Raw genomic sequence first — 28,000 nt, 5'->3', positions numbered from 1 at the left:
ATGAGCGGCTCCTCCATGGCGAAGAGCGAGTCCCGCACTTCGCTGCTGAAGGCGGCGGGGAGCCGGAGGGCGGCGGGCGCCCAGCCCCAGCCCCGCGGCAGCCGCGCCCGGGACGGCAGAGGACAAGGCGGGCAGGCGGGGAGGGAGCAGAGCCAGGAGCCGCTCCCCGGGGAGCCTAGTGCCCGCAGGCCGCTCTGCCACCCGGGCGCCCGGGAGGACGGAGTAAGGGGCGCGGGGAAGCTGTCACATGGACGGGGGGAGAGCCAGCTGGAGCCGGCGGAAGGAGGTCCAAGGAGAGGCAGCGGCAAGGAGCCGGCGCGGACATCCAGACACCACCACCACCACCTCCCGCCGCACGCCAGCCACGGTCATCCCCAGGATCAGCATCAGCTCTCAGACAGGGATGGGGAGGAGGCAGACGAGGACTTTTTCTTCAGTCACAGGCAGAGGTCCAGCAGAGAGTCCCTGAAGCTCTCGGAAGGCGCTTCACCTCTGTCCAAATCCAGCAGCAAGTACTCCACCAAGTCCAGCGGCAGCGATCGGTCGGTGGAAGCGGACCCCCTTTTCCACCAGCTGCACCCCATGCTCAGCTCGGTCTTTGGCCAGGTAAGGGGCAAAGCGGCTCTCGCCCCCCGCCTCCTTCCTGCCTGCCAGCCCTCCGCGCCCCCTCCTCCTGCCCGCTCTCGGACCTTCGGCTCCTCGTCCCGGAGCCCCCCACGCCTCTGGGCGCAGCCCGCAGCTGTAAATGCACTGCTTCCTGGCCGCCCCTGCCCAACTTCTCCCGGCGATGCGGCACCGCTGGGGCGCTGCGGGGTCGGCACCGGCACCGACGAGGGCTCTGCGGCGGGGAGAGGGCGCGGATGCGGGTCGGAGCCGCCCGCAGCCCCCGGCCGCCCGCCCGCCCCGCCGGGCGCTGCGGAGGGCGCTCTCGGTGGTGCTGGCGGGGGAAGCGCCGGTGCTTTCACTGTCGCCGGGGGAAGTTGTGGCTCTGCCTGCTGAGGGTGAGAGTCAGAGAAGCGGATTTTAAAAATGTATTTACTTATTAGATTCCATCTTTCTGGCTCCCCGCCTTGCTTTGCTGTATTTGTTTACATCTCCTTATGGTACATTTCTGTACAATCAGCATATGAATCATTTCTGATGGCAGAAGCTGTCAGGAGAAGGTAGTGGGGAGAACGACAAAAAAAATCCTGACCCAATTCTGAAGCCTTCCCAGTCACTATGTTAGGATGGAACAGATGCTTTCGGTGTTTGCAAGCTCTTTCAGTACAAAGCTGTCGCTTTTAGCTGTTTCTGGTAGTGAAATTACCCAACACGGCTACCCTCTAGAAATGAAAAGGCAGAGGGAGACTGGCTCAAAATTTTCTTTTAGAGCCATTTACGGATGTTACTGGGAGATGTAATCTCCAGGAAGATTAATGTAACTGCAATCTCCCAGAAGCACAATTATAGGTATAAGCCAGTAGCCTGGGCGGCTAAGTTCCAGCCCTGGAAGTGATCGATTAAACCAGAATTATGATTTGTGGGGTTTGTTGTCATTTTTTTTTTGTTTTGTTTTTTTTTAAAGCGGGTTTGGGAAGCTTTGCAGGGTGCCCATTTAAATCAAGGTTATGGAGAGAATGAAAAGAATTTTTGTAACTGTGTGGAAGGAGGTGATACACCCGTATCTGTTTAATCTGGTGTCAGGAAACATGGTCTACTTCTGTTCATCTTGACTTCTCCAGAGACAAATCGAAGCACATCTGTTTTCCTCAACGATTTTGCATCCTCACTGACAGTCTGCTATTTAGGAATGTTACGGTTGTGTTTAACTCATAATGAGTATTACCCTCCCTGTGCCAATGGTGTAGCAGAAGTCTAGATTAAAATTTTGTAGTAGCAATAAGGAAGGGCCGGGTGAGCGGCTTAGTGCTCAACCAGGTTACAAAAAGCAATATTCTGACACCAGGCTTTGAAATCTGTGGGCTCAGCTCTGACTTGTGCTGTCCCTGTAGTTCTGAGGAAAGTGAAGATGTATCTGAGAACAGATTTTAAGTGTATGGAGCTGTATGTCCCCAAAGTGTCAGAAATACAAACAAATCCATGCCAGGGCTCCCACTCACAGAAAGCTCTCTGCTTTTGAACTCAGTCCTTATCTGAATGGCATCTTTATTTTACCTGCTTTGCTGCTTGCATTCCAGTGTCATGACACTTCTGCAAGCTGTAAACTTAGCAAGAATTAATTGCACAGTATTGAACAATGCCCCTTGTAGAAAAGAGACAGTTACAATTCTAGTTTTCATCCTTTCACTGGGTACATTGCACCAGTGCTTATAAACAAAAACCAGCATCTTTCTTTTAGAGCATATTATTTATTCCCATTTCTCTCTGTATTCATCTCTCACTTGCTTTGTTTGAAGCAACTATGAGAGAATGACCATCTAGTGGAGATTTTAGGACTGCCTTTAGGAGTGGGCTGGTACAGGGGATTTGTGGATACAAGAAGGGGAATTATAATGCGGGATACACAAAGAGCTGGCTACAGGAAGAGAGATGTGAAGATTTTTTTGTAGTAATATCAAAATCCTGGGATGAATAAAGGCCCAAGGATAAGAACTGTGGAAATTCTGTCATGGAACTGAATGACGGAAATTTTGTTTCTGTGAGTGAAGAAACAAATGCTACGCATTGTGTAAAAATGTGAGTAATGTTTTGAGACAGGCAAGGACTTAAACCTGCAAGAGCCCAAGTTGCTGAGGCAGGGTCACAGGTACAGAAATGTTCAGGATTGCAGTATAAGGCTGCAGGTTCTGTAACGCCAGTCTGCTCCACATTGTAATTAGTAGAGAGCAACAGCTCAGCAGACAATTTATTTAATACGAGAACTTCTCTCCAGCCCACACAACCCACTGTGAAACAGTTAAAACAGTAATTTTGCAGTACGTAGAAGGAGAGGAGCACAGTGATGCATATCTGCAGCAGCAGAGCACTGTGGTCCAGCGGCACCAGTATATCTTGTCCCAGCTCTAGAGATGTGGAACATCACCCTGTTGTTCCACAGTGGTGCAGTGATGTGGTCGCAGATGCAGACACCACAGTGGTACAACCAGATACGCAGAAAAGATTGCAGGGATGACTTCACAGAGGATGTCATTATTGCAGTAACAGCAAAAAGGAGCAGCCCAGGACTACAGGGCTGTGTCTGAGGGAGACAGATCTGTAGCTGTGCAGAAAAAAAGACGGAGTGAAGGCAGAAGTGCCGTGTTTATATAACCGGCACAGCAATATAGTGCACTGTGGGTGTGTACTCCAGGAGAATGCTAAGATACTGCCAGGATACAGGATGCAGTGATATTTTATTAATTAGGCTCATGCTATATTGGTGCAGTGGTGTTCTAATATGATAAAGCAATAATACCCTTTTAGGGCATTTTACCATTTTGTAATTGAGTGGTACATGAATTAACAAATGTAGAGTAGTGTAATGATGTATTAGTATAAGCCAGGATGTCATCTTAGTCTAATGACATGTTTGCACACTGGATCGGTGAGGCAGCTGCAGAAAAGCACTCTGCTGTGGAGTTTATACCGGGTTAGCGCACAGTGCCGCACAGCACCGACAACGTGGTGGTGTGGTAACGCAATCCTGTGGCAGAACAGAGACGTGATACTGGTGCCATGCGGTAGGAGTTTGGCAGTGCATGGGTGTGATAATTGTGTACTGTTGTAGCCTGACAGAAGAGTTTAACAGTCTAATGATGTAGTAATACAATATTCCAGAAGAGAGCTAGTCTGTACAGCAGTGATTACTTCTGGTGTGATGTTAGCAAAGCGCTGTGCTGATCTGACAGCAACATCCCATTGTACCAGAAAGCAGTGAGTGAGATGTTACCACCGTGCCGCAGTTCTGGAAGTGCAGCTGTGAGTTAGCATGAGGGCAACGCCACAGACTGACATGGTGACAGAAGTGCAGTGTGAGTATGGGCTGGCTACACGATGTGTGTGATAGCGGGGCAGCCGTGTTTTAAAGTGGCCCTGCAGCGGCGATAGCTCGGTGCAGTGTGAGAGCAGTGCAGTGACTCGCGGGTGTAATTGGCAAGGGATGCATGTGTGATAATGCAGCGAAGTGGGAAAGTGGCAAGAAAGGTGAGCGTGGGGAGGGCATTTCATATAATTTTGGCCTAGTAGCAGGACAGTGTTGGAGTGGCCAAGTGGCGAAGGAGTGTCACGGAGCAAAAAGGAGCATGCTGTCACCCCTGCAGAGCAGTATAGCATGATGGTCCAATAGCACCGATAGTGTGGCTACAGGACACAGTTCATCAACAGTGTCGTATTGAGCAGTTGCACGTCCATAACAGCAGAGGAGCAGTGATCCCTCAGCAGCTGGGATGGCGGTGAGGTGGCAGCCTGGCAGTAGGACAGAGTTTATTGTGACAACAGCAGCAACAGCAGGACAGACTGGGACAGCAGTGCGGTGGCAGCAGGGACCACAATGCAACAGTTTTGTGACAGCAGGATTCCTGGGGCAGCAGAGATGCAGCAGCAGTACCTACGGTACAGTGGCAGCTTGGCACTGGGCTCCGGCACAGCGCGGTATGGGTACTGCGGCACAGAAACCTGCCGCTTCTCCTCGCTTCATTCCTCATGTGCCACAGTGTTAGCCTAGCTGGCACCTTTAAGAAGAGCTTTTTCCGGACCTTTGCTATGCAATATTAATTTGCAAGCGATCCTGCCATGTGAGACCTGACCGTTTTCAGAGCCGTTTAGCTTTCACACCCTGGCTGACTGTTAAATTTTTCAGTGAAGTGATTCCCCAACAGTTTTCTGTCAATTGCCTCTGGTAGCGTGGGGATCAGAGGGGTCAAACAATGCTGTAGAGAATCATTAAATATTTACAGGCTTCTGCTGTTAGCACTGTGGCCAAAGGGGCTTTTGTATTTCTATTTGTACAGGGAGTTAAAAACCTCTCCTATCTGCACCGTCTCCCATTCCTGCTTTAATGTCAGCGTCCACATTATCATTAAAATAGGGAAGGAGTCTTTCTGCATTTCCTGTGTAATTTTCCTTTTCTTGTCCTGCTCCATCTTCCTTTACTTGTGGGCTTTAGTTCATCTCAACAGGTCTTTAATGAGCCTTGGAGCAAACCAGGATGACAGAAGTGGCCCTGTGTTGGGGCAGGATGTGTCCCCAGGCTGCCTGTGTGGGAAGCAGGTATCAAGAACATTCTGCTCTAAACCAGCCAGGAGCGGGTAGAGAAAAAGTGCCTTGTCCAGCCCCTCACCCTTCTGGTCTCCTCATCCGCAGGATGACCTTGTTCCCTCCAATGGCTTTGGCTCAGCTGATTCTGATGGGAGTTTTGCCCAAGAGCAGTCACTGCGTCAGGACCATGTTTGGAGCTCCACCAGCAGAGAGCTGGGGAGCCCTGGCCAGCTCAGTCGAGGGAGAGGGGTTAATGGCTCAGTAAGAGAAGTTTTCAGTTGCCCCTGTGTATTGGTGAGGGAGGCTGCAGTGCGTTGGGCTGTGCTGGAGCAGTGATGCCAGCAATGGAAACTTGTGGGTGTCACACTGTGGGATGGCAAAGGTGAAGGTGGAAGCTCTGGGTTGGCAGGTGCTGGTGTGTGGGGTTGTACTGTGCTGTAAGGCAGGTGAAACAGTGGCGTGCCAGGGCTGGTGGCAAACTGAGAACAGTCTCTAACAGCTATTCATTTACAATGTTAAATCAGCACAGTAATTTGGGGTGAACAGACTTCTGGCTCAAAATGACCAACCGCCGTAGTGATGCTGATCCCATTACATAGTCTTAGCTTGCTGGTACGGAGCGTGGGTGCACAGGTTGGGAAGGAAAAAAAACACAGAAGCAGCACCGTATCCTCCCCCGACTTTTCCTCTTCTTTTACGGTACCTCTGAAGGCCTGTTCCGTCCCCAAAGGGGTCCTCAAAGGGCGCGGAGAGGGAAGGGTGTCCCCGGGGCCGCAGGGGACGCTCCTGCAGCCGGCGGTGCTGCTGCCGTGCCCGGCCGGCTGCTGGGGCGGCCCTTCACAGCCCTTCTCTTCGCCGCGGGGCTGCCCCGGAACAGCAGCGGCTCCGCCTGATGGTCCCCGTCCCCGTCCCCGTCCCCGTCCCTGTCCCTGTCCCGTCCCGCCGCGCTCGGCGGCCCCAGCGCGCCCCCTGCTGCGGGCGGCGCTGCGCGGCCCCGGCCGGTGCGCCCTGGGCACACTGGACGTGCCCGGGCCGCCGATCCCCGGGCCGCCCGGTGAGTGTGTCAGACCCGGGGAGAGCCCCGTGGTTGCCGTGATGTAGGGAAGAGCCGGTCCGGTCGTTCTGCTGATTTCCAGGCGTGTATTCGCAGGGGTCTGGCTACCTGCGTGGGGCTCGTACGGCCTCTGTGCTTCCATCCCTGCATGTGTTGGCACAGCCCATGTCCATGCATGTAGCCTGACATAAAGAGACTTCGTATAAACGTCTTGTCTGTATACACACAGCCTGTACGCGAACAGCCTCTGCTAAATCTTCTGTGTGCCTATGCAACCACCTCTGTACATGCATATGCATTCCTGTGCTTAAAATGACCGATGTACGCATACATCCCTGCCTGCTGACACTCGCCATACCTTCCAAGGTACGTTTCATGTGTTTTCTATATGTAACGGACACAGACATGGATAAATGCACAAACACAGATAAACATTGTTCCACTTGAGCACATCCACTCAGCTCCCCCCTTGCTCGGCTTGGAGGAAAATTTATCACATTTATTGCATGTGAAGAGCTTGAGGGATGGGAGCCAGACGTACAGAATCACTGAGGAGCAATGGATAAGCTTCCTGCCTGCAGTGGGTCTGCCAGCAAACATTAATCTTTGTCAGTGATTTACTTTTTAAACAAATCTGTTTTAAAAGGATGTGGAAAGACGTCAAAATAAAACCAAGCTAAAAGAACATTCATTAAATATTCCGTTCATGAAATATACAGCAGCATGATCTAATGCACTGAAATACACAAACCTTCTGGTTAGATTCAGCTTATCTTTTGAGAGAAGAAAATCTTTCAGTAATAAATTAATCATAATTTAAATTAGTCCACTGTGCATTCCATCAACCTGTACTGCTTTGATTTTTGTTTCATGCAATATTGGGTTTGAACAAAGTGTCAGGGAAGAGTTTAGCTTTAGATGTAGTGGCTGGGCTGCGGGTTTGTCAGCTGAATTAGCTGTGGTTCTTTGTAGCATCACAGCTTCAGTAACTGTTTTTCCCTGATGAGTCCATGAGTGGTATTGATTTCCAATAACAAGCAGCTGTGTGGTGTGCATCCAGTAAAAGATGCCTAGCTAACTTTGGGCTGCCTTTCAATAATCCTCTGACATTCCTGTGACCTTAGAGAGCAACAGCAGTGCCCATGAACTTGAGTAATCCTCCAATTTCAATCAAATGCCCTGCTTAGAAATAAAGACAAACAGCTATCATAGCTCATATGGTCAAATTTAGGTTTTTAGTAGCTTTCTGCACCAGCATAAGACCATGAACTCAACACTATCTATGAATGAAGTCATTAGCAATATTCGAATATTTCTTCTACCCATTCCTCCCCTAGAGTACTTTGCAACTTGCAACCATCTTTGGAAAGAATATACAGCATTGCTTCATCCCACACAGAGATGAAATACATTCTCTGCTCTTGGAAGGAAACAGGCAACTGTGTAACATTGTGAAGCATCATGTCACAAGGCTGAAGGCAGGAAGTAGAAAACCACCAGCAACCCCCCGCATTCTGCTGAAATGACGCAAAAAGGGTTTAGGTAGTTTGTGACCAGCTGTGTTGAGATATAGCCAGAGATCTCATACTGGGATACACAGTTTGATCCTTCTAAAGGTGCTGTTAGATCCTTACTCAAAATAGAAGTGAGGCAGACCTTGGTTTTACGGTAGCGTGTCTCGTGCAATGCTGCAGGGTTGGTTTGGAGCATTTGGTTAGTACTGGTTCCCAGGCCTCTGCTCACCTAATAATCAGCCATGCTTTTTGTAGCACCTCAGTGTGCTGGCCAAATACTGACCCTCTGTCCCTTTTACTTTGAAAGCAGGGAGGGAGCCAGGGCAGAATGAGCGGCTTTTGCTGTAGTCCCAGATGGACAGAGAGTGATTCGCAATTCTCATATTCCTGAGCAAAGGGAAGGGACCACGTAAGGTTTGTTTTAAACAATCTTTGTACTGTGTATACGTGGCAAATTGTCAGCAGCTTCTGGGCTGTCAAGCTTGTGCTTGTCTTTTTGTAGCCCGTTGATGATCTTGAAAGCAGAAAGCTTGTGCTCTGGCCAACGCATCTCCTGTGCAGGTTCTTGGAAGTTGGGCTAGTGCAAAATACGTGGACCAGATCTGCATGGAAGGTGTCAGGAGATGGCACAGTCCCATCTCTTTTCATCTAACTCAGAATAAATCTAGCTAATTACAGTCAAAGCTGTTCTAAACAGAAGTTGACAGTCCAGGCTTTTGTTACCTTGAGAGGGATGGAAAATATCCTTGATCTTTTTAATAACCTTTCTGTTGTTTGTGATTGAATATGATCCAATTGCTCTAATGGAGGAGAATATTATGCACAGCATGAGTCAGCAACACTTTCCTCCTGGAACAGCTGACAGCAAAGAAAGTTCCCAAACTCTCTGGAGAAATATTCCTCCCCCCAGATGAGGATCTGGACCGCATCCACCGGTACCTGCTGGTGCCTCCCCTTGAGATGGACCTGTAGTTGTCTGACTGGAATATGGAACCATCCAAGGTTCATTTGAGGTTAGAAGACACAACTCGATATGCAGCAAAAGCACTTGGGAGCCTGACACAGAAGAAGAGAGCGAAGTCAGTTGCAGAAGTTCAGAGTGCCAGTGCATGTTCCAGAAGTCGGGAGCTTTAAAGCAAGGCCCTCAACAGCACTGGCAAGGGAAGATATTAACAATTCCAAATGCTTAGGCTCATCTGAGGTCATCCAGTAAACAAGATCGGGTTGTTTCTTGTAAAATACAGATCTATAACCACCAGCTAAAGGGTGGTTGGGAGCGGATTTGAAAGCTACTAATCAATAGTGCACTCTCCACTCTGTGATAGGAAAAAACAGACCAAAAATTCTTGCCCTTTCAGGATAAATTAAATAAGGTGGTGTATTTAAAAATACTAAATCTTCAAGGCATGCAATGAGTTCTTAAGTAAAACTATGGTCTTCAGAGAAAAGATGCTAGGAATGAGTTTTCCCTGCTTTACTATGTTCTCCCCTCAGAGATTAACCCCCTGCCTACTGACGTTGCCCTGTTGCAGTGTTTGTGTTGTGTTGAGAACAACCATCTGATATAGTGTTCCAGCAAGTGAAAGACCATGCACTGGAACGGGCCTGGCATCTGAATAGTCTTCCTGTACAAATCTATACTTCCACTGGAAATTTTTGCTAAGCAAAGCTGCAGACTGATAAGCAATCCCAAGTTTGGATTGACTTTTGTTCTTCCTGTTGTGGTGGTTGGATATTTGCTGCCACTGGATAAAGTTTCTGGCAGCTGCCAAGTGATTAGCTATGGTGGGATCCAACATTTTCCTATGGAGTGAGCATTTCTGCCAAAGGTACCAGCCCGAAGCACAGCACTGCTGCTTTTTAAAGAATCCAGACATATTAAACCACCTAAATCACTCCCTGTTCAACGCCAAGTCACCCAGCCCCCTCCCTGCTGTGTGTTTAGGTCAGTCAATGTGCCAAACGCTTCTTTCCTGTGAGCTGAGACCTTGCTTTGTGCCAAACCACGTCCACTGAGGTCTCTGCTCTCCACTTTGGACCTCAGGGAAGAGGAAGGGATGCGGGCACATAGGCAAGACTTGCATTTCACAAAGTTCCTACCGATTTTTAGAAAGTTTACAACAGAGCCCCAGACCTTAAAAGAACAGTGTGATTGCCACAAAGAACAGTGTGGGAAAACCAGTATACATGCATGTGCAGCCCTCCCACACGCACCCTGACTACCCCAGATATAGGCATACCCACAGATCAGCACCTACACACAAATGTTTTTGACACACTTATTCTCAGCATCCTGTTCTCTTACAGCAGCCTCAGTTGGAGGAAGGGAGAAAATATGTTCCTTCTAACCTAATCTTCTAATGACCTTTCTGCCAACTCCACTTTCCTGCCTGTCTCTAAGCTGCTCGTGGTGGTGATGGGAACAGGATCCCAATGTAGAGAGTGATTTTCTTCCTCAGAGGTCAGCAGGGTCTGTCTGCTAGATTGTGATGTGCTGCCCAATTGCTCTTAAGAGATTCGGGATAAATAAGGAGATAAGAGAATTGTTTACGATTGCGTTTCTTGGGCCCCTTGCTGCTCTGACAGAGTTCTTGCAGAGTCAAAGGACTGTGATTGTGCTGCAAACCTGGTGCAAGTGGGCTCCCATCACCTCTTCCCTTCCTGGATTGTGAACTCCCTGCCAAACCTGGCAGCAGGTCTCAGCCCTCTCACCCTGCCCTGCACGTTCCCTACAGCTGCGGGGAAGAAAAGCAGGAGAGCAGGCAAACGCAGCAGCATGCCATGGTGGCTGGCTCTGAATGCTCTGGTACAAGCTAGTATTTAGGGGATGACCACCTCAATTGCTGTTGAGAGGCTTTTAAAGCTCAGTAAGGCACACTTAATGCCTGTCTTCCAAAGCTGTCCCGTGGCAGTCTGGGGGCTGTGATGGATTCTCCTGGCAGGAGATGCCTGACTCCCTTGCTCCACTCCCTCTCTCTGGGAGGATGCAGGAGATGGGCACTTCTCAATTGCAGGGTGTTCCTGGCCTCCATGCTGTCTGTCAGGGGAAGATTCATTAGCAGGAGGGAGGCAGTTCTCTCTTCTCTCTGCTCTGGAATTGAAGTCATTTGTCTCGGGAAGGAGCCCAGGCGCCTTGCTCTCTGTGTGGCAGCTTCTGCTCAAGGGAGACAAGCACTTCGTCAATAAACAAGGAGCCCAGGGAATGGCTCCAGCTGACAGAGGACATTATTAATGACCGGCACTTTGTCTGAGGGTAGATCAACCTCCCATTAGCTGCTTTAAGAGGAGAAAGAGAAATAGAGCTAAAGATGGCAGCCTTGAGAGGAGCTGGGAGTTTTGTCATCCTCCTGCAAAGTCCTCCTCTGCGAGGCCCAGGGCTGGCACAGCCCCAGAGGAGTGACTGTATATTTCCCTAGCGTCAGGGGTCCTCAAACTGTGACAGCAGGAGACAGGCTCATCTGAGGAACATTTTTGCTTCCCAGCCCACCATGGGTGGGCTCTGCTATGGAGGTCTTCCAGACCAGAGCTTTCCCATCCACTCTGTTCATCTCTCAGTCTGAGCTGGGTATAAAAGATGTCTTCCAGTATCTGCTACTGCAGCTTCTTGCTTTGGAGGGCCTGTGGACCTTTGTGCAGCTCCTTCCCAGGCCATGTAGTGAAGAAAGCATTGAGGGGATCTGAGAGGAAGCTGCTTCCCTGCCTGCACTCTTGGGAAGTGGTTAATACAAGGAAGAGCAAGAAACACCATCCTGCATGGTCGTGCACTTATGGCTGTGACTGGAACTGGAGAAGCTGTTGACTCTAGTCATGACTGGACTCCTAAACTCATCTCCTCAGGTGGAAGAAGCCTCTAAGCTCTAAAGTAACTGTTGATTCACCTTACAGCCATACTTAATTTGCCACAGCATCATCAGGGTGGAAGCAGAGAAATCCCTGCTTTGTTGTGACATTGATAGTTCATCCTTCTCTGTCCTACAGCCCTAGAGCTGCCAGGAGAGTGAGTCCTTGGCTCCTGCACAAAAAAACATGTGGTGCAAATACTCAGCCCATGGGTTAGGTCTTTGTAGAGCCTTTTGTTTGGAACTGCACTCTCAAAGAAAGTTGTGAAATCTTTCAGCGGAGCACCTGAGTGTCCAACCAACCTGCTGCATAGACAGGGTGTAGGATCAGCGTCATCTTGGTCTTCACAGTTCTTGAAGGAGGTAGCTCTTCATGCTGTGGCTTCTTATCACTGTGGAGCTGCAGTGGTGGTGGCTTCATATCTAAGGGTACATTCACTATCCTGTTCAGATCCTGTTGCCTGTGATGGTGAGTTTTTTATGCAATTTAAATCTCTTTTCAGGCTGCATGCTCTTGTGCTCAGCCTGAGATCAGAGGAAAATGTGCTGGGGACTCATCCCTTTTCTTTCAGAGGTTATCCTGTTACCACAACATGCCTAAAGTCCAGAGTTCGGAGCTGGCTTTGGGTTTGGGAGCCTCTTATTTATTTCAGGACTTGGACGGTTCAAATTCTTTGCTTCACATTATCTCGCCTGGAGCTGTTCAGATTTAGGATTCAGGTGTGAGCCCATCTTTAGCAGACTTGTGCAGGTAAACCACGAGTCGATTTCTACTTGCAGAAAGCTGGAAAAACTTTACCGCAAGACTGGCTCAAGGTCTCTCCCTTGTGGTTAAAAATTACTGTCCTGAGGCTGAGAGTGTTTTAGGGTCCCTGGACCGCTGCCTTCAGGCTTGCTTCCACCATGGTAGGAAAAGAATGAGGGACTTCTAGGTCTGCTGGTATTTATAAGCTGAAACAGGTCCCACCCAGATAAATGGTCCATTTCTGCTCCAAAATGAGCTCTGGACTCTGCTCCAAGCCCCTAAGTGGATTGCCTTCTGGCCAGCCTAGCTCTTTGGTGATTGAAAAGCTGAGAGGAGTTAGAAGGGGGGTGGGTAGAGATGCGATGTTCAGAGGCTGCGTGGACCCAAACTAGCTGGATTCACTGAACTCATCACCGAAATCACTTCTTGCGGTACCGCTCTGTTTTAATTCTCCCTGAATCAGCCCTCTCCCATGAGTGAAACAATCTTGCCTGCAGATTGAGGGGGGTGGGAGGGATTTGAACATTAATCTGATGTAGATTATACATCCGCCTCCCTCTCTCTCCCCTTCTCACTCTCTCTCTCCCTCTCTCTCCCTCTCTTTCTGTCTGTTTCTCTCCCCTCCCTCTCCTTCCTGCTTCATCTCTTCAAGAAAGTGAACATAAAGTAAAAACACGGAGAGAGAGAGGCAGAGAGAGAAAAAGCTCCCTGAAGAGGGAAGCCCCAGCAGCCAGTAGCTGTTTGGATTTGCCTGGCGCTGCCTTTCTTGCGTTGCTCCCAAGGAATACCTTTAATGGGATCAATTGCTTCAGTTCCTTTATAACCAAGTCCACCGGAAAGGCAGACTCTACTTATTATGGGCAACTGTGTGAAGTCTCCACTGAGAAACCTCTCAAAAAAGGTATGTTCCCTGAATCAAAGTGCATTGTGCATTTCCAGCCCTGCTTCTTGGGACGGGTGACGTCGTGGGCAGATGGGAATGGGAGGTGGGAGAAACAGAGAGATGTGTATGAAGGGTTCAGCTCGCTTCACCAGACTTTTTTTGTAAGAGCTGCTCATGCAAGTGCAGCCATTAGAGCCCGGGATGCTGAGAGCCAAAAAGTGTGTAAATAAATGTGCACATACGCATGCACAGGAGTAGGCTTGTGTCCTGCTCTGCGTGTGTGCTGTCCTCTGGCTACGTGCAAGCTTGTGCTCAGTATGCTGGCGCACGTCTTCTGTAGGGGCATCTTAAAGTCTGTGTATATTGGTGAGTTTGTGCATGTGTGTGCACTTCAGTTGAGAGGTATCTGCACGAGTTTAAGTCATGTGTGTCATTTCTTTAGGGACATATATTTGTGTACATGTGAACGGGCGTGTGTCCGTACGTGTTCCTGTTGGTGTGTAAGAATATGCACACCTAATGAGCCCATCTCAAGTATGTGTGTGTTCTTAGCTCCTTATGTCTCTACGTGTGCATCCTAAGGTGCATGAGCAGACGTGCAATGTTTGTTGTGAGTGTAAAGGGGGGGAATTTGTGTGCATCACACACATATCTCTGCTTGTGTGACGCTCTGTGTGTGTGTATACCTGCTAGTGGATGTCCTCACGGAAGTCTGTATGTAGTCATGCGTGTGTTTTATGTATATCCATCCTTGCGTATGCACACATCTGGTTTTGTTGGTATGTGTTTGGGTACAGAAGCATGTTTTTCTCTGAGATCTGTTTGTCCATGCCTCTGTTTGTGAGTGGACACACTGGGCCCTGGCTCCATGTTTGTGCATCATGTGACATGTCAGCACGGCCCATGTGTGTCTATATGCCTGGGCCCAGCTGGACTTCATCTGCGAGCTATCATGTGTATCTGTTAGGCTTCACCCCGCGGTCTGCTCTGTGCTGAGGTTTTACAGTGATCCCAGGATGAATTAGATTCAGGAACGATCCTGCTGTTAGGGACTAGATTGAAATGGGAATGACATGCCCCAGAAATATTTCTTGTTTGACTGATGTCAGTGTCTTGGAGCACTGTGTACCTGTCAGCCGCACGGTTCTCACTTAGCATTGCTGCAAATCTAATAACTCAGCAAAAAGCTATGCAATTCACTCCTCGTAAATGAAAAAGTTATGCTAAGCATCCGAAGTATTGCAGTGAGGAGCTACCTCTGTGGAGACCTTGCCAATAGTGAAATGCCACTGCCATCAGGATGCTCCACCCAGGAGACTTTGCCACCCGGGAAGGCTCCTCTGGGAGGGAGCTGTTGGGGAGAGGACCTCCCTAGCAGGGAGTTTCTTCTGGCCAGAGATTTGCCTCTTCTGTGTAGAAACACAGTTTGCTTGTTATCTTGGCTGCTGTAAACAAAGCCAGTAATGGCACAGTGCTGCTGTGGGGGAGCTGGGATACATGAGGAGGGAATTCATCACCAAGCGGTTAGACAGTGCCGAGACCAGTCCCTAGGTCAGGGTGACCTTCAGGGAGAGGCAGGAGTAGTTGAGGTTTACCCAAATGTTGCACATACGAAAAACCAACTTGGTTGCTTGTAGGTTGCCTCCAATTTACAATAAAAGGCTGCAGCTGTGCTCAACATGATCAAGGCGATTGCAATTAAATTCTGACGTGTGGCCAGGCTGCTTGAATCAAAATGGATTCAAGAACTTATAAGCTCTGTGTCGTCAGTCTTTTAGGTAATTTATGCTTTCATTCCTAAAAGCTGCTTCGAATAATGCACTTTGTGCCTGGTTAGAGGGCCTTAGATAGCAGGACTAAATAAAGTTGCAAAGCTGAATTAGAGAATTTCTCAGACGTGCTCCAGCTATCCATGAATTAAGGACTCGGGCACTCATCCTGACAGGTCCTGGGGCTCTGCTATTCTTTTGATCACAACACGCATGATTATAGTGGAGACTTTGCAGATCAGTCTTAACGTTGCACAACTTCACTTGGCTGTTTTGTGATCCCGGTCTTTTTTCTTCAGATTTTACCTTGGGCAAACTCATTTTGCTGAAATGGTAAAGAGGAGGGACTGTAGACAACATGTGCGAAAGCTGCTCTTGGGTGACAGACCGATCTCTTGAATACATGATTTCAACACGAAATTTGGGATTCTCTCCCAGGCACCAGCTGGCTTGGTCTGGGACTGGATGACACAGGGGTATCTTGCCTGTTTTGGTGGCAGTGCTCAGGCTTTGTCCGCACAACGTCTGTTGTTGGCAGCTTCACTTTCCCACTGTCGTAGTGTCCCTCCAGTGATCCCAGCAGTCAGCCTGGCTGCCTTTCCCTCCAAGATGAACTGCAGGTGGGATGAAGAGGCCCTTCTGGGCTTGCCACTCTTCAAAGTCCCTCTGACACGCAGGCAGGAAAATGAGGTGAATCCTGTTGCGCTTCTGCTGCGCAGAAAGGAAAAGCTTTGTCGTCCAGGTCTCTTGCTTTGCAGCCCTTCACCATCACTACGGCCATCTCTAAATCATCCCGGTCTCTTCCCTCTCCACAATTTGCTGGTTTGACACAGCCAAGGGCTGGACTCAGCCCGGAAGAGTAGTGGTGCTTTGCTCAGGGAAGGGAAGGGACAGGGAAAGCCTGAGCTCCCCAGTCCTGTCCTTGCATTTTTCTCATCGTGCACACTGCTGTTTCCCCTTTAACAGGAGACTGATGTTGCTTTGCCCTGTACACGTATCATAGCTCCCTTCCCAGCTCTGCCAGGATGTAGGAACGTGGTGGAGGGAACTTATGGGGATACTTGCAGGAGAAACCTGGGGAGCTGCTGGCAGAGGGAACATGGAATGCCTGCAGCAGCAGAGCAGGGCAGGGATCCCCTGTTGGGGTGTTGCTAAGCCATGCACCTTGTTATCCTGGCACTGCAGCGGGTTGTCTGGTCAGGATCCTCGGTGGCTCTTGGCAATTGTTTCATCAAACTGACAATCTCTACCTGCACAGGAAAATAATGGGAGGACCATTCTGTGGTACTGCTCTGTGGCTTGGTAATAAACTCTGTTGACTGGAAGGGTCAGAAAACAAGGATTAGGGGCTGTGAGGCCTTCGATCTTTCACGTGGCTTCACTGGAATTAAACACAGAACTGATAGGGGCTATTTTAAGTGATTCATATTATTTGGTATATTAAACTGAAAAATGTGCCAAGAAATAAAGCTGATGATTTTGAAAATACATTGCACTGATATCACGAAGTTGTGCCGTTCAACACAGATGCCTTGACATTTAGCTGAGCTAGTAATATGCCATTTGTGGACGGATGCTCATCTTTTAGGTTTTTAAGGACAAGTGTCTTATGTGTCAGATTTAATCAGAGGCAGATTTTTTCCTCATCCATGACTGCAACGAAAATGCTTTTCTGCTTCATCATATTCTTTCTCCATGGCTTGCCTTTTGAGTTGTTTTTGTTTTGATGCTTGATATTCACATGACATTATACATGAGCAGATTGGTGTAAGACTGTGTACAGAAATGCAAACTACAAACCATGTGTGCAATATAATAGCACATGGCAGACACAGCAAGTAGATACAATAGACTCGGACAAGTATGAACGGGGTGTGTGTGCGTATCTGGTCTTTTAGCCTGAAAAAGCACCTCAGGCTTTAAGGAAGGGGTTAATAGAGACAATGACAATTGACAGAGCTTCTCTGATCACCCCTGGGAACACCGGCTGTAAAAGTAGAATCATTCCTGAAGAAGAATCTGATGTATGATTAATGTTTATTCTATAAAACCAAGGGTCCTGTGGGTTGTGCTGGCTTTTTATAGCTGCATGGGAATATCAGGATAAGAGTTTTCTTGCAGAGCCAGGGAAATGCATTTCTATAAAAGGAAAGCAGTGCCTCCTTATAAAATCCAGTGCTGGATTCTGTTCTGGAGCCTGAGCTTAGCAGGACGTGTGCACTTAGGAAAATGTGCAAATGCAAACAGACAAAAATGTTGTGCCCGTGGCTGATCTCCACTTTGGGACTGTCAGTGATTAGAAGAGGGCAGTGCAGTAACTGCCTGAGACCCTGAGGATGTAACTAAATTAGAAGTGGCACGGGGAGTGTGAGCCTGCGGTTGGCAAAGCCACCTGATGCTGTAAATGGCCTTCTAATAATATTATAAAGCGTGTGATGCTGTGTTGCTGAAATGTAACGCAGAGCCTAACGCAGGGTCTTTGTGCAGGCTCTGCCTGGTCTCCTGGGGATGCCCTGGCCACATGGCTCTGCCAGCAGCTTCACCCTCAGCACAGGCTGGCACACGTACTGTTAGGTTGGGGTGTACTCGTCCTTTGCAGATCATTCAAGGGATCCTTAACTGTGGGGCTGATAGCGGAAGCGCGGCCCTTTTGTCTGTGTCTGGGTAGATGTGAGCAGTGCTGAGAGTTTGATGTAATTTCAAAGCGAAATTCTCCTGGTTGGTTGTACTTCTATCAGCTTTTGAAAGTGAACTCCTGGACTTACTGCTTCTGTACAAATCCTAATAGACCCAGGGTGGGGGGGGGACGCAGTGTGGACCAGATGAAGGAAATTTAGTAATAATGTCCCTGCGAGGCGGTTCAGTAAAACTTCAGAGGAACGGCTGGGCGAGATGGGGAGGTAACATCCTCTGTTGTGTTGTTTGCTTGCTGCTGGTTGGCTGGGAAGATCCGCCATGAGGAGAAGACGTGCTATAAGGCTGTCCAGACGAGCGAAGAGGGGCCGTCGTCTTGCGAGTACCAGGGTCCGCTCATGGTGCTGGCCCAGAACTGCGCCGTCATGCACAACCTGCTGGGGCCAGCATGCATCTTCCTGAGGAAGGGCTTCGCAGAAAACAGGCAGCCTGTACGTAAGTTATACCCAGCCGGGCAAGACACGCACATGGACACGAGCCGGGGGTGCGGAGCTGCCCGCATGCTCCATCTGTGTGGAGCTGTGTATCCCCCAGCCCTGGGTCTTGAGCATCCTGGCTCCAGCTCCAAGTGCAAATACAATCACAGGCAAATGTCTAACCCGAAGGATGTGCAGAGATATCCCTGAGCCTAAACACCGAGAAAGGAGGATTCTAAAAATGTAGCTATGGAAGATAGATCCAAGCCTGCAGTCAAGTAGGCATAATCGTATGGACTCAGGAGGAGTCCAGTGTTCAAAGGTGTTATTCCAGCAAGACATCCACATCTCATTCCCAGAGGCTCGGATTAGCATTTAAGGCTTAAATAGCCACTTAAATGCAAATCGGGGCATCTGTATTGGGAACAAGCTGTCCCACAGAGATGCCCATATTTGATATTGTTCCTATCAGCTCACATTAGGCACTCTATTACCAGCAGAAATAAGCATGCATCTGCCTCCTCACAGATACCCAAACACAATCTCTTATACACTATCATACACAGCCTGACACTGCAGCAGTCCCAGCCAAATAAACCAAAGAACATCAGTCTGTCCTCATATTTGCAAATAGTGCCAGACTACCAAATGCTATTACCCGTACACACACAGATAAATAGCAAAAACACATCCATCCATTATTCGCACCTGTTTGTAACTATGTGTTCATATGCATCTAATATATGAATTTATATTCAAAAAATAAAAATATTTGTATGTAAATTCAAATGTATACACCTGCACATGTTACATATACATAAATATGCACCCCGGTATTGTATGTTTACAAGAAGTAAAACATGTTTTTGCACATAAACATTTGATTTCTACAATAACATGAATTTAAAGACATACACAAACATAGGATTAACACACTTTTTATGGATACGTATGAGTGAATATGTGCATTGTCTGTCAGATATTCACCCCGTGAATTCACCCTTATTCTTCTGGTGAAACAAAGTTCACCCCAGTTACCTGAGAGTCAGAGCTTTCTTGCCGCTGTAAGAAATCTCTGTCTTACTTATGCGTCGATATGTTATCCACAGCTGCAGGAGACACCTAGATCCTTATTTCTGAAACCGCTTCTTCAACGAACAACCCAAAAAAGAGCCATTATTTGTTGTTATTGATCGAAGGGCTTTTGTTCTTCCTAACCTTCAGCCACCAAGTGATCACATATTCCTTGTGCCAGTTCACTAAAACACAAAACATAATTTTCTCACGCAAGCACACATGCTGGCGTGCACAGAGCTACCTGTCATAGGAGGTAGGTCCAGCTCCCTAGTGCAAGGCTCACAGCTGGACAGGATCCATCCTGTTTAGACCCTGAAAAATCACGGTACCCTAAGAAGTCTACAAAATAGGATTAGCGATGTCTCTAACTACCCTGATGTAGAATAAGTGCATCTGATAAAAAGCTTTACTTTTACTGACTCTCTAGACCAACAGGATTTATTGTGCATAGAACAGACATAAACAAGGGTAAGACCATTACGTATAATGGACTCTCTGAGGGTCACCTCTGCTCATATCTAGGATCCAGACTCTCTGAACAGCTTTATTCCTCTTTCCATGTGTTCTCCAAAAGTTTTAGAGTGATTCAGACCCTTTCTTCCCAAGCAATTTTCCTCCTTTATCATTTTAGGGATCTTCTTTCAAATTTAAAACAGAAAACCTCTTCATGACGTTAGTTATCGCTTGAGTCAGATTTTTGGAGGGACACAAACCCTCCCCCTCCTTTTGCATTCGCAGTCTGTGGCTCTCTGATGGTAGAATCTGCATGTGCAAAGATATGCTCAGAGCCCTGCAAACGCAAATGCCTTGGTGTGCAAAATTAGAGCTGGTGCTGAAGCCCCCATTTCTGACATGTGTCAGTCATGTCGGTTGCCACGTGGTCTTCAGTGAGCAAGGAGGAGGATGGTCTTGTGACGACTGTGCTGGAGGATGGCCTAGGTCCTACCCCAGCCACTCTCACATGACAGCGGTTACCGCGGGTGTGTCACGGCACCCTTCGCACCGTGGTGGTGGTAATCAAACCTCTGCATCTGCTGCCGTGCCAAGCCGGCTATTGGCACACAGCAGTATCTCCGGGCATTACTGTTTGTGAACTCTGGAGTGAGGTGCACAAGGTGTTGGTATTGATCATGGGTGGTTTTTATCTGCTATTTTATCTAAGGCAGGAGGGCAATAATGCTTCCTGCATCCGGTCTAAGGAGTTTGAATTGTTTTATTACTTGGTGTTGATGAAAGCAGAACAAATGGGATGACATGTTTGAAAATACCAGGTCTGTGAAGGATGAAATGGCAGAGCCAGCGTGCTCCGACAGTTCCATCCAGCACAGAGATGCCTCTGGGAAGGTTATGAGTGGCAAGCTGGTCATTTCTCTGGCACAGCCCACTTCTGCACAGACGTAAACCAGTGTGTGTCCTAGTTTGCTGTGCACTCTGAGCAGCCACCATTAGTTTCCAGAGGAGCCTGTGGTTGAATAGCAAAGGATCATCCTTCTCAAACTGATCAAGGGCACTGTCTCCAGGGATGTGTGGTGAGGCTGGAGGACACCTGGAAGGCAAGGAGAAAGTCCTCACAGTTGAGGGGAAAAGCCAAGAGTGAGACGACAAAAGAGATGGCGTTTCTGTGTTTCCAAATTCTCAGATGTTTTGGATTTGCCTGGGAGCCATAAGAGGAATTAGAAAGGGCATTTAAACCAGAAAGCAGTGCATTTCCGTGCTCATCTCTTCTTCCTGGTGCAGTGTTGGAATTTTCCTATGCTCTTTTATATCCTCCCCCTTCTTCCAAGAAATTCAGATTGGATGTTTGAAGTTGCAGTGTTTCCTGAACATGGTGAATCCTTGTCCTGTTTTGTTTGTAGATGACCTTGATGATGTATATGTTGTGTGTCTGCCTTCATGCCTGGTTTCAAAATGCTTGTATATGGAGTTGAGGCTGGGGGGAAGGGGGAAGTTCCTACCTTTTTGTGGGGACTGATTATAGGAGATGGCACTAGAATGTTGGCTGTAAGAGAGCTCATGGCTGTCCCTGTCCTGCCAGAAGGACAGGGATCAAGCAGCGATCCAAGCACATGATGGTATAGACCTGCTGGTTACAGGGACTGCTTCCAGCTGTTTTGATCCGGTTGTTTCAGTGGAAGCTGCGGTAGGAAATACAATCAGAGCTCTAGAGGAGATCATAGCTGCTGCAGGACCAGTCTCTGCTCCAGGACTTAGTGCTGGGGAATGATGTAGGAGCTTCATTAAGGTGGTCATAGAATCATCAGATGAGGAGGCCACACGTATGGCTGTGCTGGCCCAGGTCTCTTCTATTTTGGGGGAGCACCTGTCATCCCCCTTCCACAGGGAAGCATACGGGCTAACATGCCTCTCGTTGGGGAGGATTGCTGGGAGGCCTTGCTAGGTAGACGGTATTAAACATGTCATCACCTTCTTGTTTCTTCTCTCACTTTCTGGCTTGTCCCAGAACTGTTTGTACCAACAAGTGCTATTCTGAAACTATGTCTGTGTCAAGCTTGAACATAGTATGTTCTCTCTTTGCAGGATAGAGAACTGCGTCCGGAAGAAATTGAAGGTAAAATTTGTCGCTCCTTCTGTATCACCTTTCTCTCTGCCCAGTGAAAAGCTACTGGCTGGCCCTTCCAGGTTGGCCCCTGTGGGGTAAAATAATTTGGGGCAAATCAATGGAGACAGTTACTGGAATAATTCCTGGCAATCCCAAGCAGAAATAAATAATATGTAAAACTACAAAAGTGCTGACTGTGAAGGAATTTGCATCAATTCCAGCTTCTTCAGGATGTGAGAATAAGTAAAGTAATGGGATATTAGCTGTCAGGGAACCACTGTCCACCCCAGCTCCCACAGAAAATGTCATAGAGCAAGATACAATAGTATGGCTGCAGGAAAGCTATTTTATCTGCTAATCCCTACGAGTACTATATAATATAGTGCAGGGGTAAAAGTTGGGAAAACGTACTGCTTCCACTTTCTTCAGGGAGTGCAGCTTAGGAATGATCAGTTCGTGACACGTGTAGTCCAAGTAAGCTCTCCTGTAAGGAATGGGTCAGCAGTGCAGCTGATAGAAGAGCTTAACATTGCTCCAGTCATTGCCTCTTTGCAGGGAGATCTGCTGGAAAATAGGGAGTATCTTAGGGAGTCTGGCCTCATAAAGTGCTGCTGATTCTGGGGAGGTTTCTTGGAAAAAGGTATTTTGAGCTGTCACTGACAATATTGTTCTCTTTTGGATCCACTTCCACAGAATTAAGAGAAGCCTTTAAGGAGTTTGATAAAGACAAGGATGGGTTTATTAACTGCAGGGACCTGGGGAACTGCATGAGAACCATGGGCTACATGCCTACTGAGATGGAGCTAATAGAGCTCTCCCAGCAGATCAACATGAACCGTGAGTAATGTCCACCTAGCTGTACCTCGCTGTTGCTGCTGTGCCCTGCATTGTTGCCTCCTGCTCTCTCAGTCTCCCGCTGTCTTTTTTCCTTTGGAATTTTCCCCCTTCTTTTTTTGGTTCTCGTTTTCGCTCCCTATCATCTCTCCTGTTTGTGGTCCTTAAGAGTCGATGCCTTTGTTTCTTGCTTATCAGAGGGACTGTGTGGACTGTGCTGTATGGGAACAGTGTGTGGAAGGGATGTCCTTTGTGCTTATGCTGCCAGGTATAAAACTATCCTTAATGTGGGCAGTTAGACATTGGTGCACAGGTTGTGGATGTTCTCATATTGAAGCTGTTGTCAGATGGTGTCAGACTGAAGAAAGAGCCTGGGAAGATGGAGGTGCTTTGGTCAGAATGGGTGATAGATGGGCTCTTCACTCTGTGGTGGGTGTTCATGGATCTGCTGTGTGCCTGGGGATGGGCTGCGAGTGAGCTGTGCTGTCAGTGTCAGATGGGGGCATCTGCTGGAGTCATGGAAAAATGTGACAAACGCTTCTGATTCACTGTGTTTGTGCCCCTTGTCTTTCACCATCATTTTTTGTTGCCTCTTGTCTGTGGCAGTGCAGGGTATTACCCTCAGCCAAGTGGGAAAAAGGATATTTAGTGCATGTTATTTCTGACACGTGATCATGTAAAAAGGACAAGCTACTTGGTCAAGGGAAGGAAAACAATTGTGACATACAGAACCAGTCATACACAAAAGCAGCTGATAACGCTGGCACACAAGTGCTTAGAAATTTCAGAGTGTTACTGCCAGCTTTCAGATAGGGGACAAACGAGAAAAAGGACTAATACAATGAATAAACTGTTGGACGTACATTAGCCACTGCCCATGGAGCAAGACTCCACCACTGCTGCAGGGCACTACGCAGGCCATGCAGGAACATCATGCTGTGCCCTTGCCATACCCTTTTGCACGGGCACAGCAGAGGGTTGCTATAAGCACTAGAATGATCAAGCCTCTAATGCCTAGTACGTGATGCCATAAGGATGTGACAGTCCATGGCAGCCTAGGATGGAATAACTTGGGCTCATTCCACCTAGCCCACAGTCCAGAAAATACAAAGACAGTGTAAAACTACCTCTGCTTTTCCTTCCACTGTCCTGCACCTTCTGTGCTTTCCTTCCTGCAGAACCAAGCCCTCTCTGGGGCACACAGAAGTCCAAAGTGAGTGTTGGGCTTGGCTACTGTATGGAGTTCTTACACATGATCTTTTGTCTTGTCCTAAGTGGGTGGCCATGTGGATTTTGAAGACTTTGTTGAGCTGATGGGACCAAAGCTGCTAGCAGAAACTGCAGACATGATTGGTGTTAAAGAGCTCCGCGATGCCTTCAGAGAGGTGAGTGGTCCCTACTGCGTGCCCCCCAGAGAGGTGAGCAACAGGACACAGGAAAGAGAGAAGACCCACTGGGGAAAAGAAGAGGAGGAGGAGAGAGCAGCACAGTGGAAGACAGAGAAGCCAGGCATGAAACAAGGGAGGAGCAGAAAAAGTCACTAAGATAAGGGAACCCTTGAGGCAAGGAAGAGGAAAGCTGATGCAGACACAGCAGTTATGAGGGGTTTCTGAGGAGAAAAGACAGACTGGATCTAAAAGGCACACAAAGGAGGAAAAGCAGGGACTCAAAAGGAATACAGGAAAAATACAGGCACTCAGGAGCAGGACAATACACAATCCAACCCAGAGCAAGATCCATTTCCATTAACTGTATTTCCCCTGCTGGTATTTTTCATGTACTTGCAGTTTGACACCAATGGTGATGGGGAGATCAGCACCAGTGAGCTGCGAGAAGCCATGAAGAAGCTTCTAGGGCAGCAGGTGGGCCATCGGGATATTGAAGAGATCATCCGGGATGTGGATCTGAATGGAGATGGGCGTGTTGATTTTGAAGGTGAGAAGGGATGAACGCTCCCTGTCCATCTGCTCTGGTATGAGTCAGAGTTTCAGCTCAGAGGTGGACGCAGAAGGGAAGATTTGCATGCTCGGGGCCCAATTATCTGAAGTATGGAGAAAAAAGCAAACAGGACACGGGGTTTTTTCCTAGTCAGCTGAGGAAAATGGAGAATATTGTCCCACATGCGAAATTCCTCAGCTGAAGTGTTCATTTGTGTATCATCTCTTGCTGCATCTCAGTTTCATTTGAGTCTCTCTCCATAACTCTAGCATGGTAAGAAATATGCCCTGTCACAGAGAAGCAGATTCTGGTGCACACGTGCTATGCCAGCCCTCTTTTTATGGGGCAGTTTCCTTTCTATTATATTTATTGCAAGAGCTTTGAGGAGGCTGGATTACTTTGGAGAATGCATTGCACCTACCATTTCCTCTGGCTCACATTGTTATCTGGGTTTATAGGGAATTTGTTTCTGTGCCTTTATGCCAGAAGACAGTCACATGCCAGATGTGCTCACTAGGACTGCAGATATCTATGCAGATGCAGATCTAGAAGTGTCATGTTAAATCCTAGAGATAATTCATTTCTTCTCACACTTTTCATGCCAGAAGGACTCGGAAAAATAAGAGTGGTTAGGCTACTATCCTAGCCATTAGCCATGGCAAGAGCAATATTAATAGAGCTCAGGGTTTCTGGCAAGGGAAGCAGTCGATATCAGACAGATAAGCGGATATAAGAGCTGGAAGGTGTGAGAGCATGGCAGGCTGCTTCTTGTCCTAGTGCAAATACAGATGTCCCTTTGCAGTAGGGGTGAAGCACAGGATCTACAGAATTAAAATAAAACTGATGTAATTTTTTTGGCTCAGAGGCATTCCTGGGTCTCCTGCATGACAAGGAGTCTCAGTCCTCAGGATTACTGAAGCTTCTGAGGGCTTGGAAAATGTGAAAAAAACCTAGAAGTGTCTCTCTAGAAAGTATCTGGTAGCTGCAGTTGTTCTAATGCACTGGCTGATTACATGACAGTAGCTCTTCTTGTTTCCTACAGCGAAATTATGTTAGCTAAAGTACATGAAATGCTATCCCAGTATCATTTTCTCTGTGAGTTACTGCTTTAGTTGTCAAAGGACAGCTCCATCAACGGAAAAGGAGAAGTCAAGGGGGTAATTTCCACTGCCCTCCTCTTTGCAGAGTTATTAGTTCTTTGGCAATTCAAGTGCAGAATGAAAACACATTTATATTTGATGGCATTTACACTCAATTTGAACAATTGTAATTGACTTCACAAGCTGCAGAGAGGTGAAGAAATAAATCCAGGGTATCCTTACAGTTAACTTGTATCTTTAAAAACAAGAAGTCCATCGAAGTAAACTTTTCTCTACAAAAATCCTGGTACCTCCCAAAACACTAGTGCTTTCCCACACTGGTGTCTCTGTGAAGTGACAAGCGTATTAAGAAATCATACTGTGTTCCCAAGACTATAAATCAAGGTTCCCTGAAGTTACAGTGAAGGGAGACCACACTTGCCGTAGTGTCTCACAAGGAGTTGCTTGTGCACACAAGACTGTACGCTGACTGGGAAGGAGTCCGAGGCAATGAATTGACCTGCTGGTGGGATCATATCACCATATCTAATGCAAGGACTAAAGTCTGTTTTGTGTGAGCCCTCCAGGGCCGGTCACGGAGTGGCACAGACCTGCTGGCAGTGTGCGGACTCTCCGTTTCACCCTGGCTGCATGCTATCTCCAGGGAATGCTGGGCTGGGGACCGTGGATGCCTTCTGCTTCAGGGCTGTCTTTTCTTGTTGGTTGCAGAGTTTGTTCGCATGATGTCCCGCTGAAGATAATTCTCAGCTAAAGAAGAATCAGCACCTTAGAGAGGGCAAAAGAGGACCTAGGTGGAGCATCTAGCCCCGATGTTCCCACATGAAGGTTTATCGGCTGGCTGCAATTGGGACGTTGCAAGATGACCTGCTGCTCCTCCCTCGTGGTGGTCCCCATGCCCCTCCACCCTTTCACACTGTGAAAGACTTGCATCTTCCTACAACTGGAACCATTCCTTGAAGATGATTGCAGGAAACTGTAGAGCCAGGACTTGTCATGATACTTTCATGACATATTTGCAACTTTAGACTCCTCCTCCCCAGCTTTATTCTCCCACCAGCTGCTGCAAAGCAAAAGCAGGAGAAATCCTCTTGGCTTGGTGGATGAGAGCAAAGCCATTGGGACCGGTGGCAGCCTCAGGGCGTGCTCTGCACTTCTTGGTTTCCCTTGGTGAACCGTGTCTGTGTTTGCTGTCTCTGTGTGTGTGTGTCTACCTGTGTGGAGTTATTTATGCTTCCCCGGCACATATTCGCATCTCCTGTGGTTATGTTTACCAAGAGTAAATTCAAATACATGTCTTGTGGGGGGAAAGCGATAAATATGCACGCTGAAACAATGTGGAGACTGGATGTCCCTTGTGAGAGGTGTCTGGGCTGGGGAAGAAGGGCTGCAGCAGATGCACACTGCGCCATCTGCACCGGGTTCCAGAGGCAAGTCCTTGCTGCAGGAAGATGAGCCACTGCTGGCCACTAAGCCTGTGGCAGGGCTTTGCCCTCTGTCCTGCTGTCTTCATGGTGAAGGGGCCTGGAGGTGCCTCTTAGGGAGGGCAGTGTGGAGGGTCCACAAGGGGGCAGGTGAGAGCCCCTGCAGCGCCGTGGCAAGGAGCAGTGGGAGAAGGCGCAGAGGGAAGCTGGGTGGGAGGGCGATAGGCAGCAATAGCAAACCCCCTCCTTTCCAGACCATTGCAAACACAACTGTGAGCATATGCACAGTGGGGGCTGTGCTGCGGGAGCTGAGCTGTAACACCGTTGGTGCCAGGGATTGGCCAGGAGCCTCCTTGCATGGCAGTGCCCTGCTCTCCAGCTTGTTCATGCTCAAAAATGCTGCATCTGCCTGCAGTGGTGATAACAGCAGCCTCCGAGCCCTACCAGCTGGTTACAGACACATCAGATGCTCATCCTCCTTCCCCTTTCCCCAAGATGCTCCCAACCTCCTGCTCCCTTCCCCTACTCTGCCAGACCAAGAGTTGACCGCTTGCTCTGTGCTCAGTCACAAGTTGCCAGTACTAATTTCTGCTTAGCTTCAAAGGGCATCGTTATTGCTGTGTGTTCCTCAGTGTGACTGGGAGCTGTTTTCCTCTCAGTTGCCCCCTTACTCCAACTGGGAGGTTAGGAACCAATATCCTCCTGCTTCCTCCGTCTCAAATCTTTCACTTCCCAGGTTCCCTTTCAAATTCTTAGGGTCCACAAATCTGTGTCCCAAAGGAGGATTTTCTCTCCTGCTGTGCCAACCAGCATAGCTGCAGCAATGGCTGATATCCCAACAATGGAAAAACTATGTTTCTCCTTATATTTGTATGTGTGTATACTTGTGTTTGCACAGGCATGTGCACTGGGAAAGGTTTGTGTGTGCGCGTATAAAAGTAGAGAGTGCAGATGGGTACCTGGGAGTGCAGCAGTAGA

General features: G+C 48.2%; 1 protein-coding gene across 3 annotated transcripts; it reads left to right on the top strand.

Annotated features, from left to right (window-relative positions):
* On the top strand, positions 1 to 26,912 carry CABP1 (calcium binding protein 1). Of its 3 annotated transcripts, XM_054220057.1 has the most exons (7): positions 13,077 to 13,231; positions 17,931 to 18,107; positions 21,708 to 21,738; positions 22,423 to 22,566; positions 23,839 to 23,948; positions 24,351 to 24,498; positions 26,310 to 26,912. In XM_054220057.1, exons 1-7 carry the CDS (start codon positions 13,187 to 13,189, stop codon positions 26,333 to 26,335), a joined length of 681 nt encoding a protein of 226 aa, XP_054076032.1. In that variant the 5' UTR covers positions 13,077 to 13,186; the 3' UTR covers positions 26,336 to 26,912. The 3 variants fall into 3 exon arrangements, with proteins under 3 accessions (XP_054076031.1, XP_054076032.1, XP_054076034.1); XM_054220056.1 differs by lacking the exons at positions 13,077 to 13,231; positions 17,931 to 18,107 and adding an exon at positions 1 to 606; XM_054220059.1 differs by lacking the exon at positions 17,931 to 18,107.
* The last annotated feature ends 1,088 nt before the right edge of the window (positions 26,913 to 28,000 follow it).

The sequence above is a fragment of the Rissa tridactyla genome, chromosome 13 (genome assembly GCF_028500815.1).
Source record: "Rissa tridactyla isolate bRisTri1 chromosome 13, bRisTri1.patW.cur.20221130, whole genome shotgun sequence".
Lineage (NCBI taxonomy): Eukaryota > Metazoa > Chordata > Aves > Charadriiformes > Laridae > Rissa > Rissa tridactyla.
Note: the sequence above shows the minus strand (reverse complement) of the source record. Positions and strands in the feature narration are given on the sequence as shown.

Coding starts and splice junctions, on each gene's coding strand:
- CABP1 (XM_054220056.1), top strand. CDS start 1: ATGAGCGGCTCCTCCATGGCGAAGAGCGAGTCCCGCACTTCGCTGCTG. Junction 21,739..22,422: donor GCGTCCGGAAGAAATTGAAG/GTAAAATTTGTC, acceptor CCACTTCCACAG/AATTAAGAGAAGCCTTTAAG. Junction 23,949..24,350: donor TCCGCGATGCCTTCAGAGAG/GTGAGTGGTCCC, acceptor ATGTACTTGCAG/TTTGACACCAATGGTGATGG.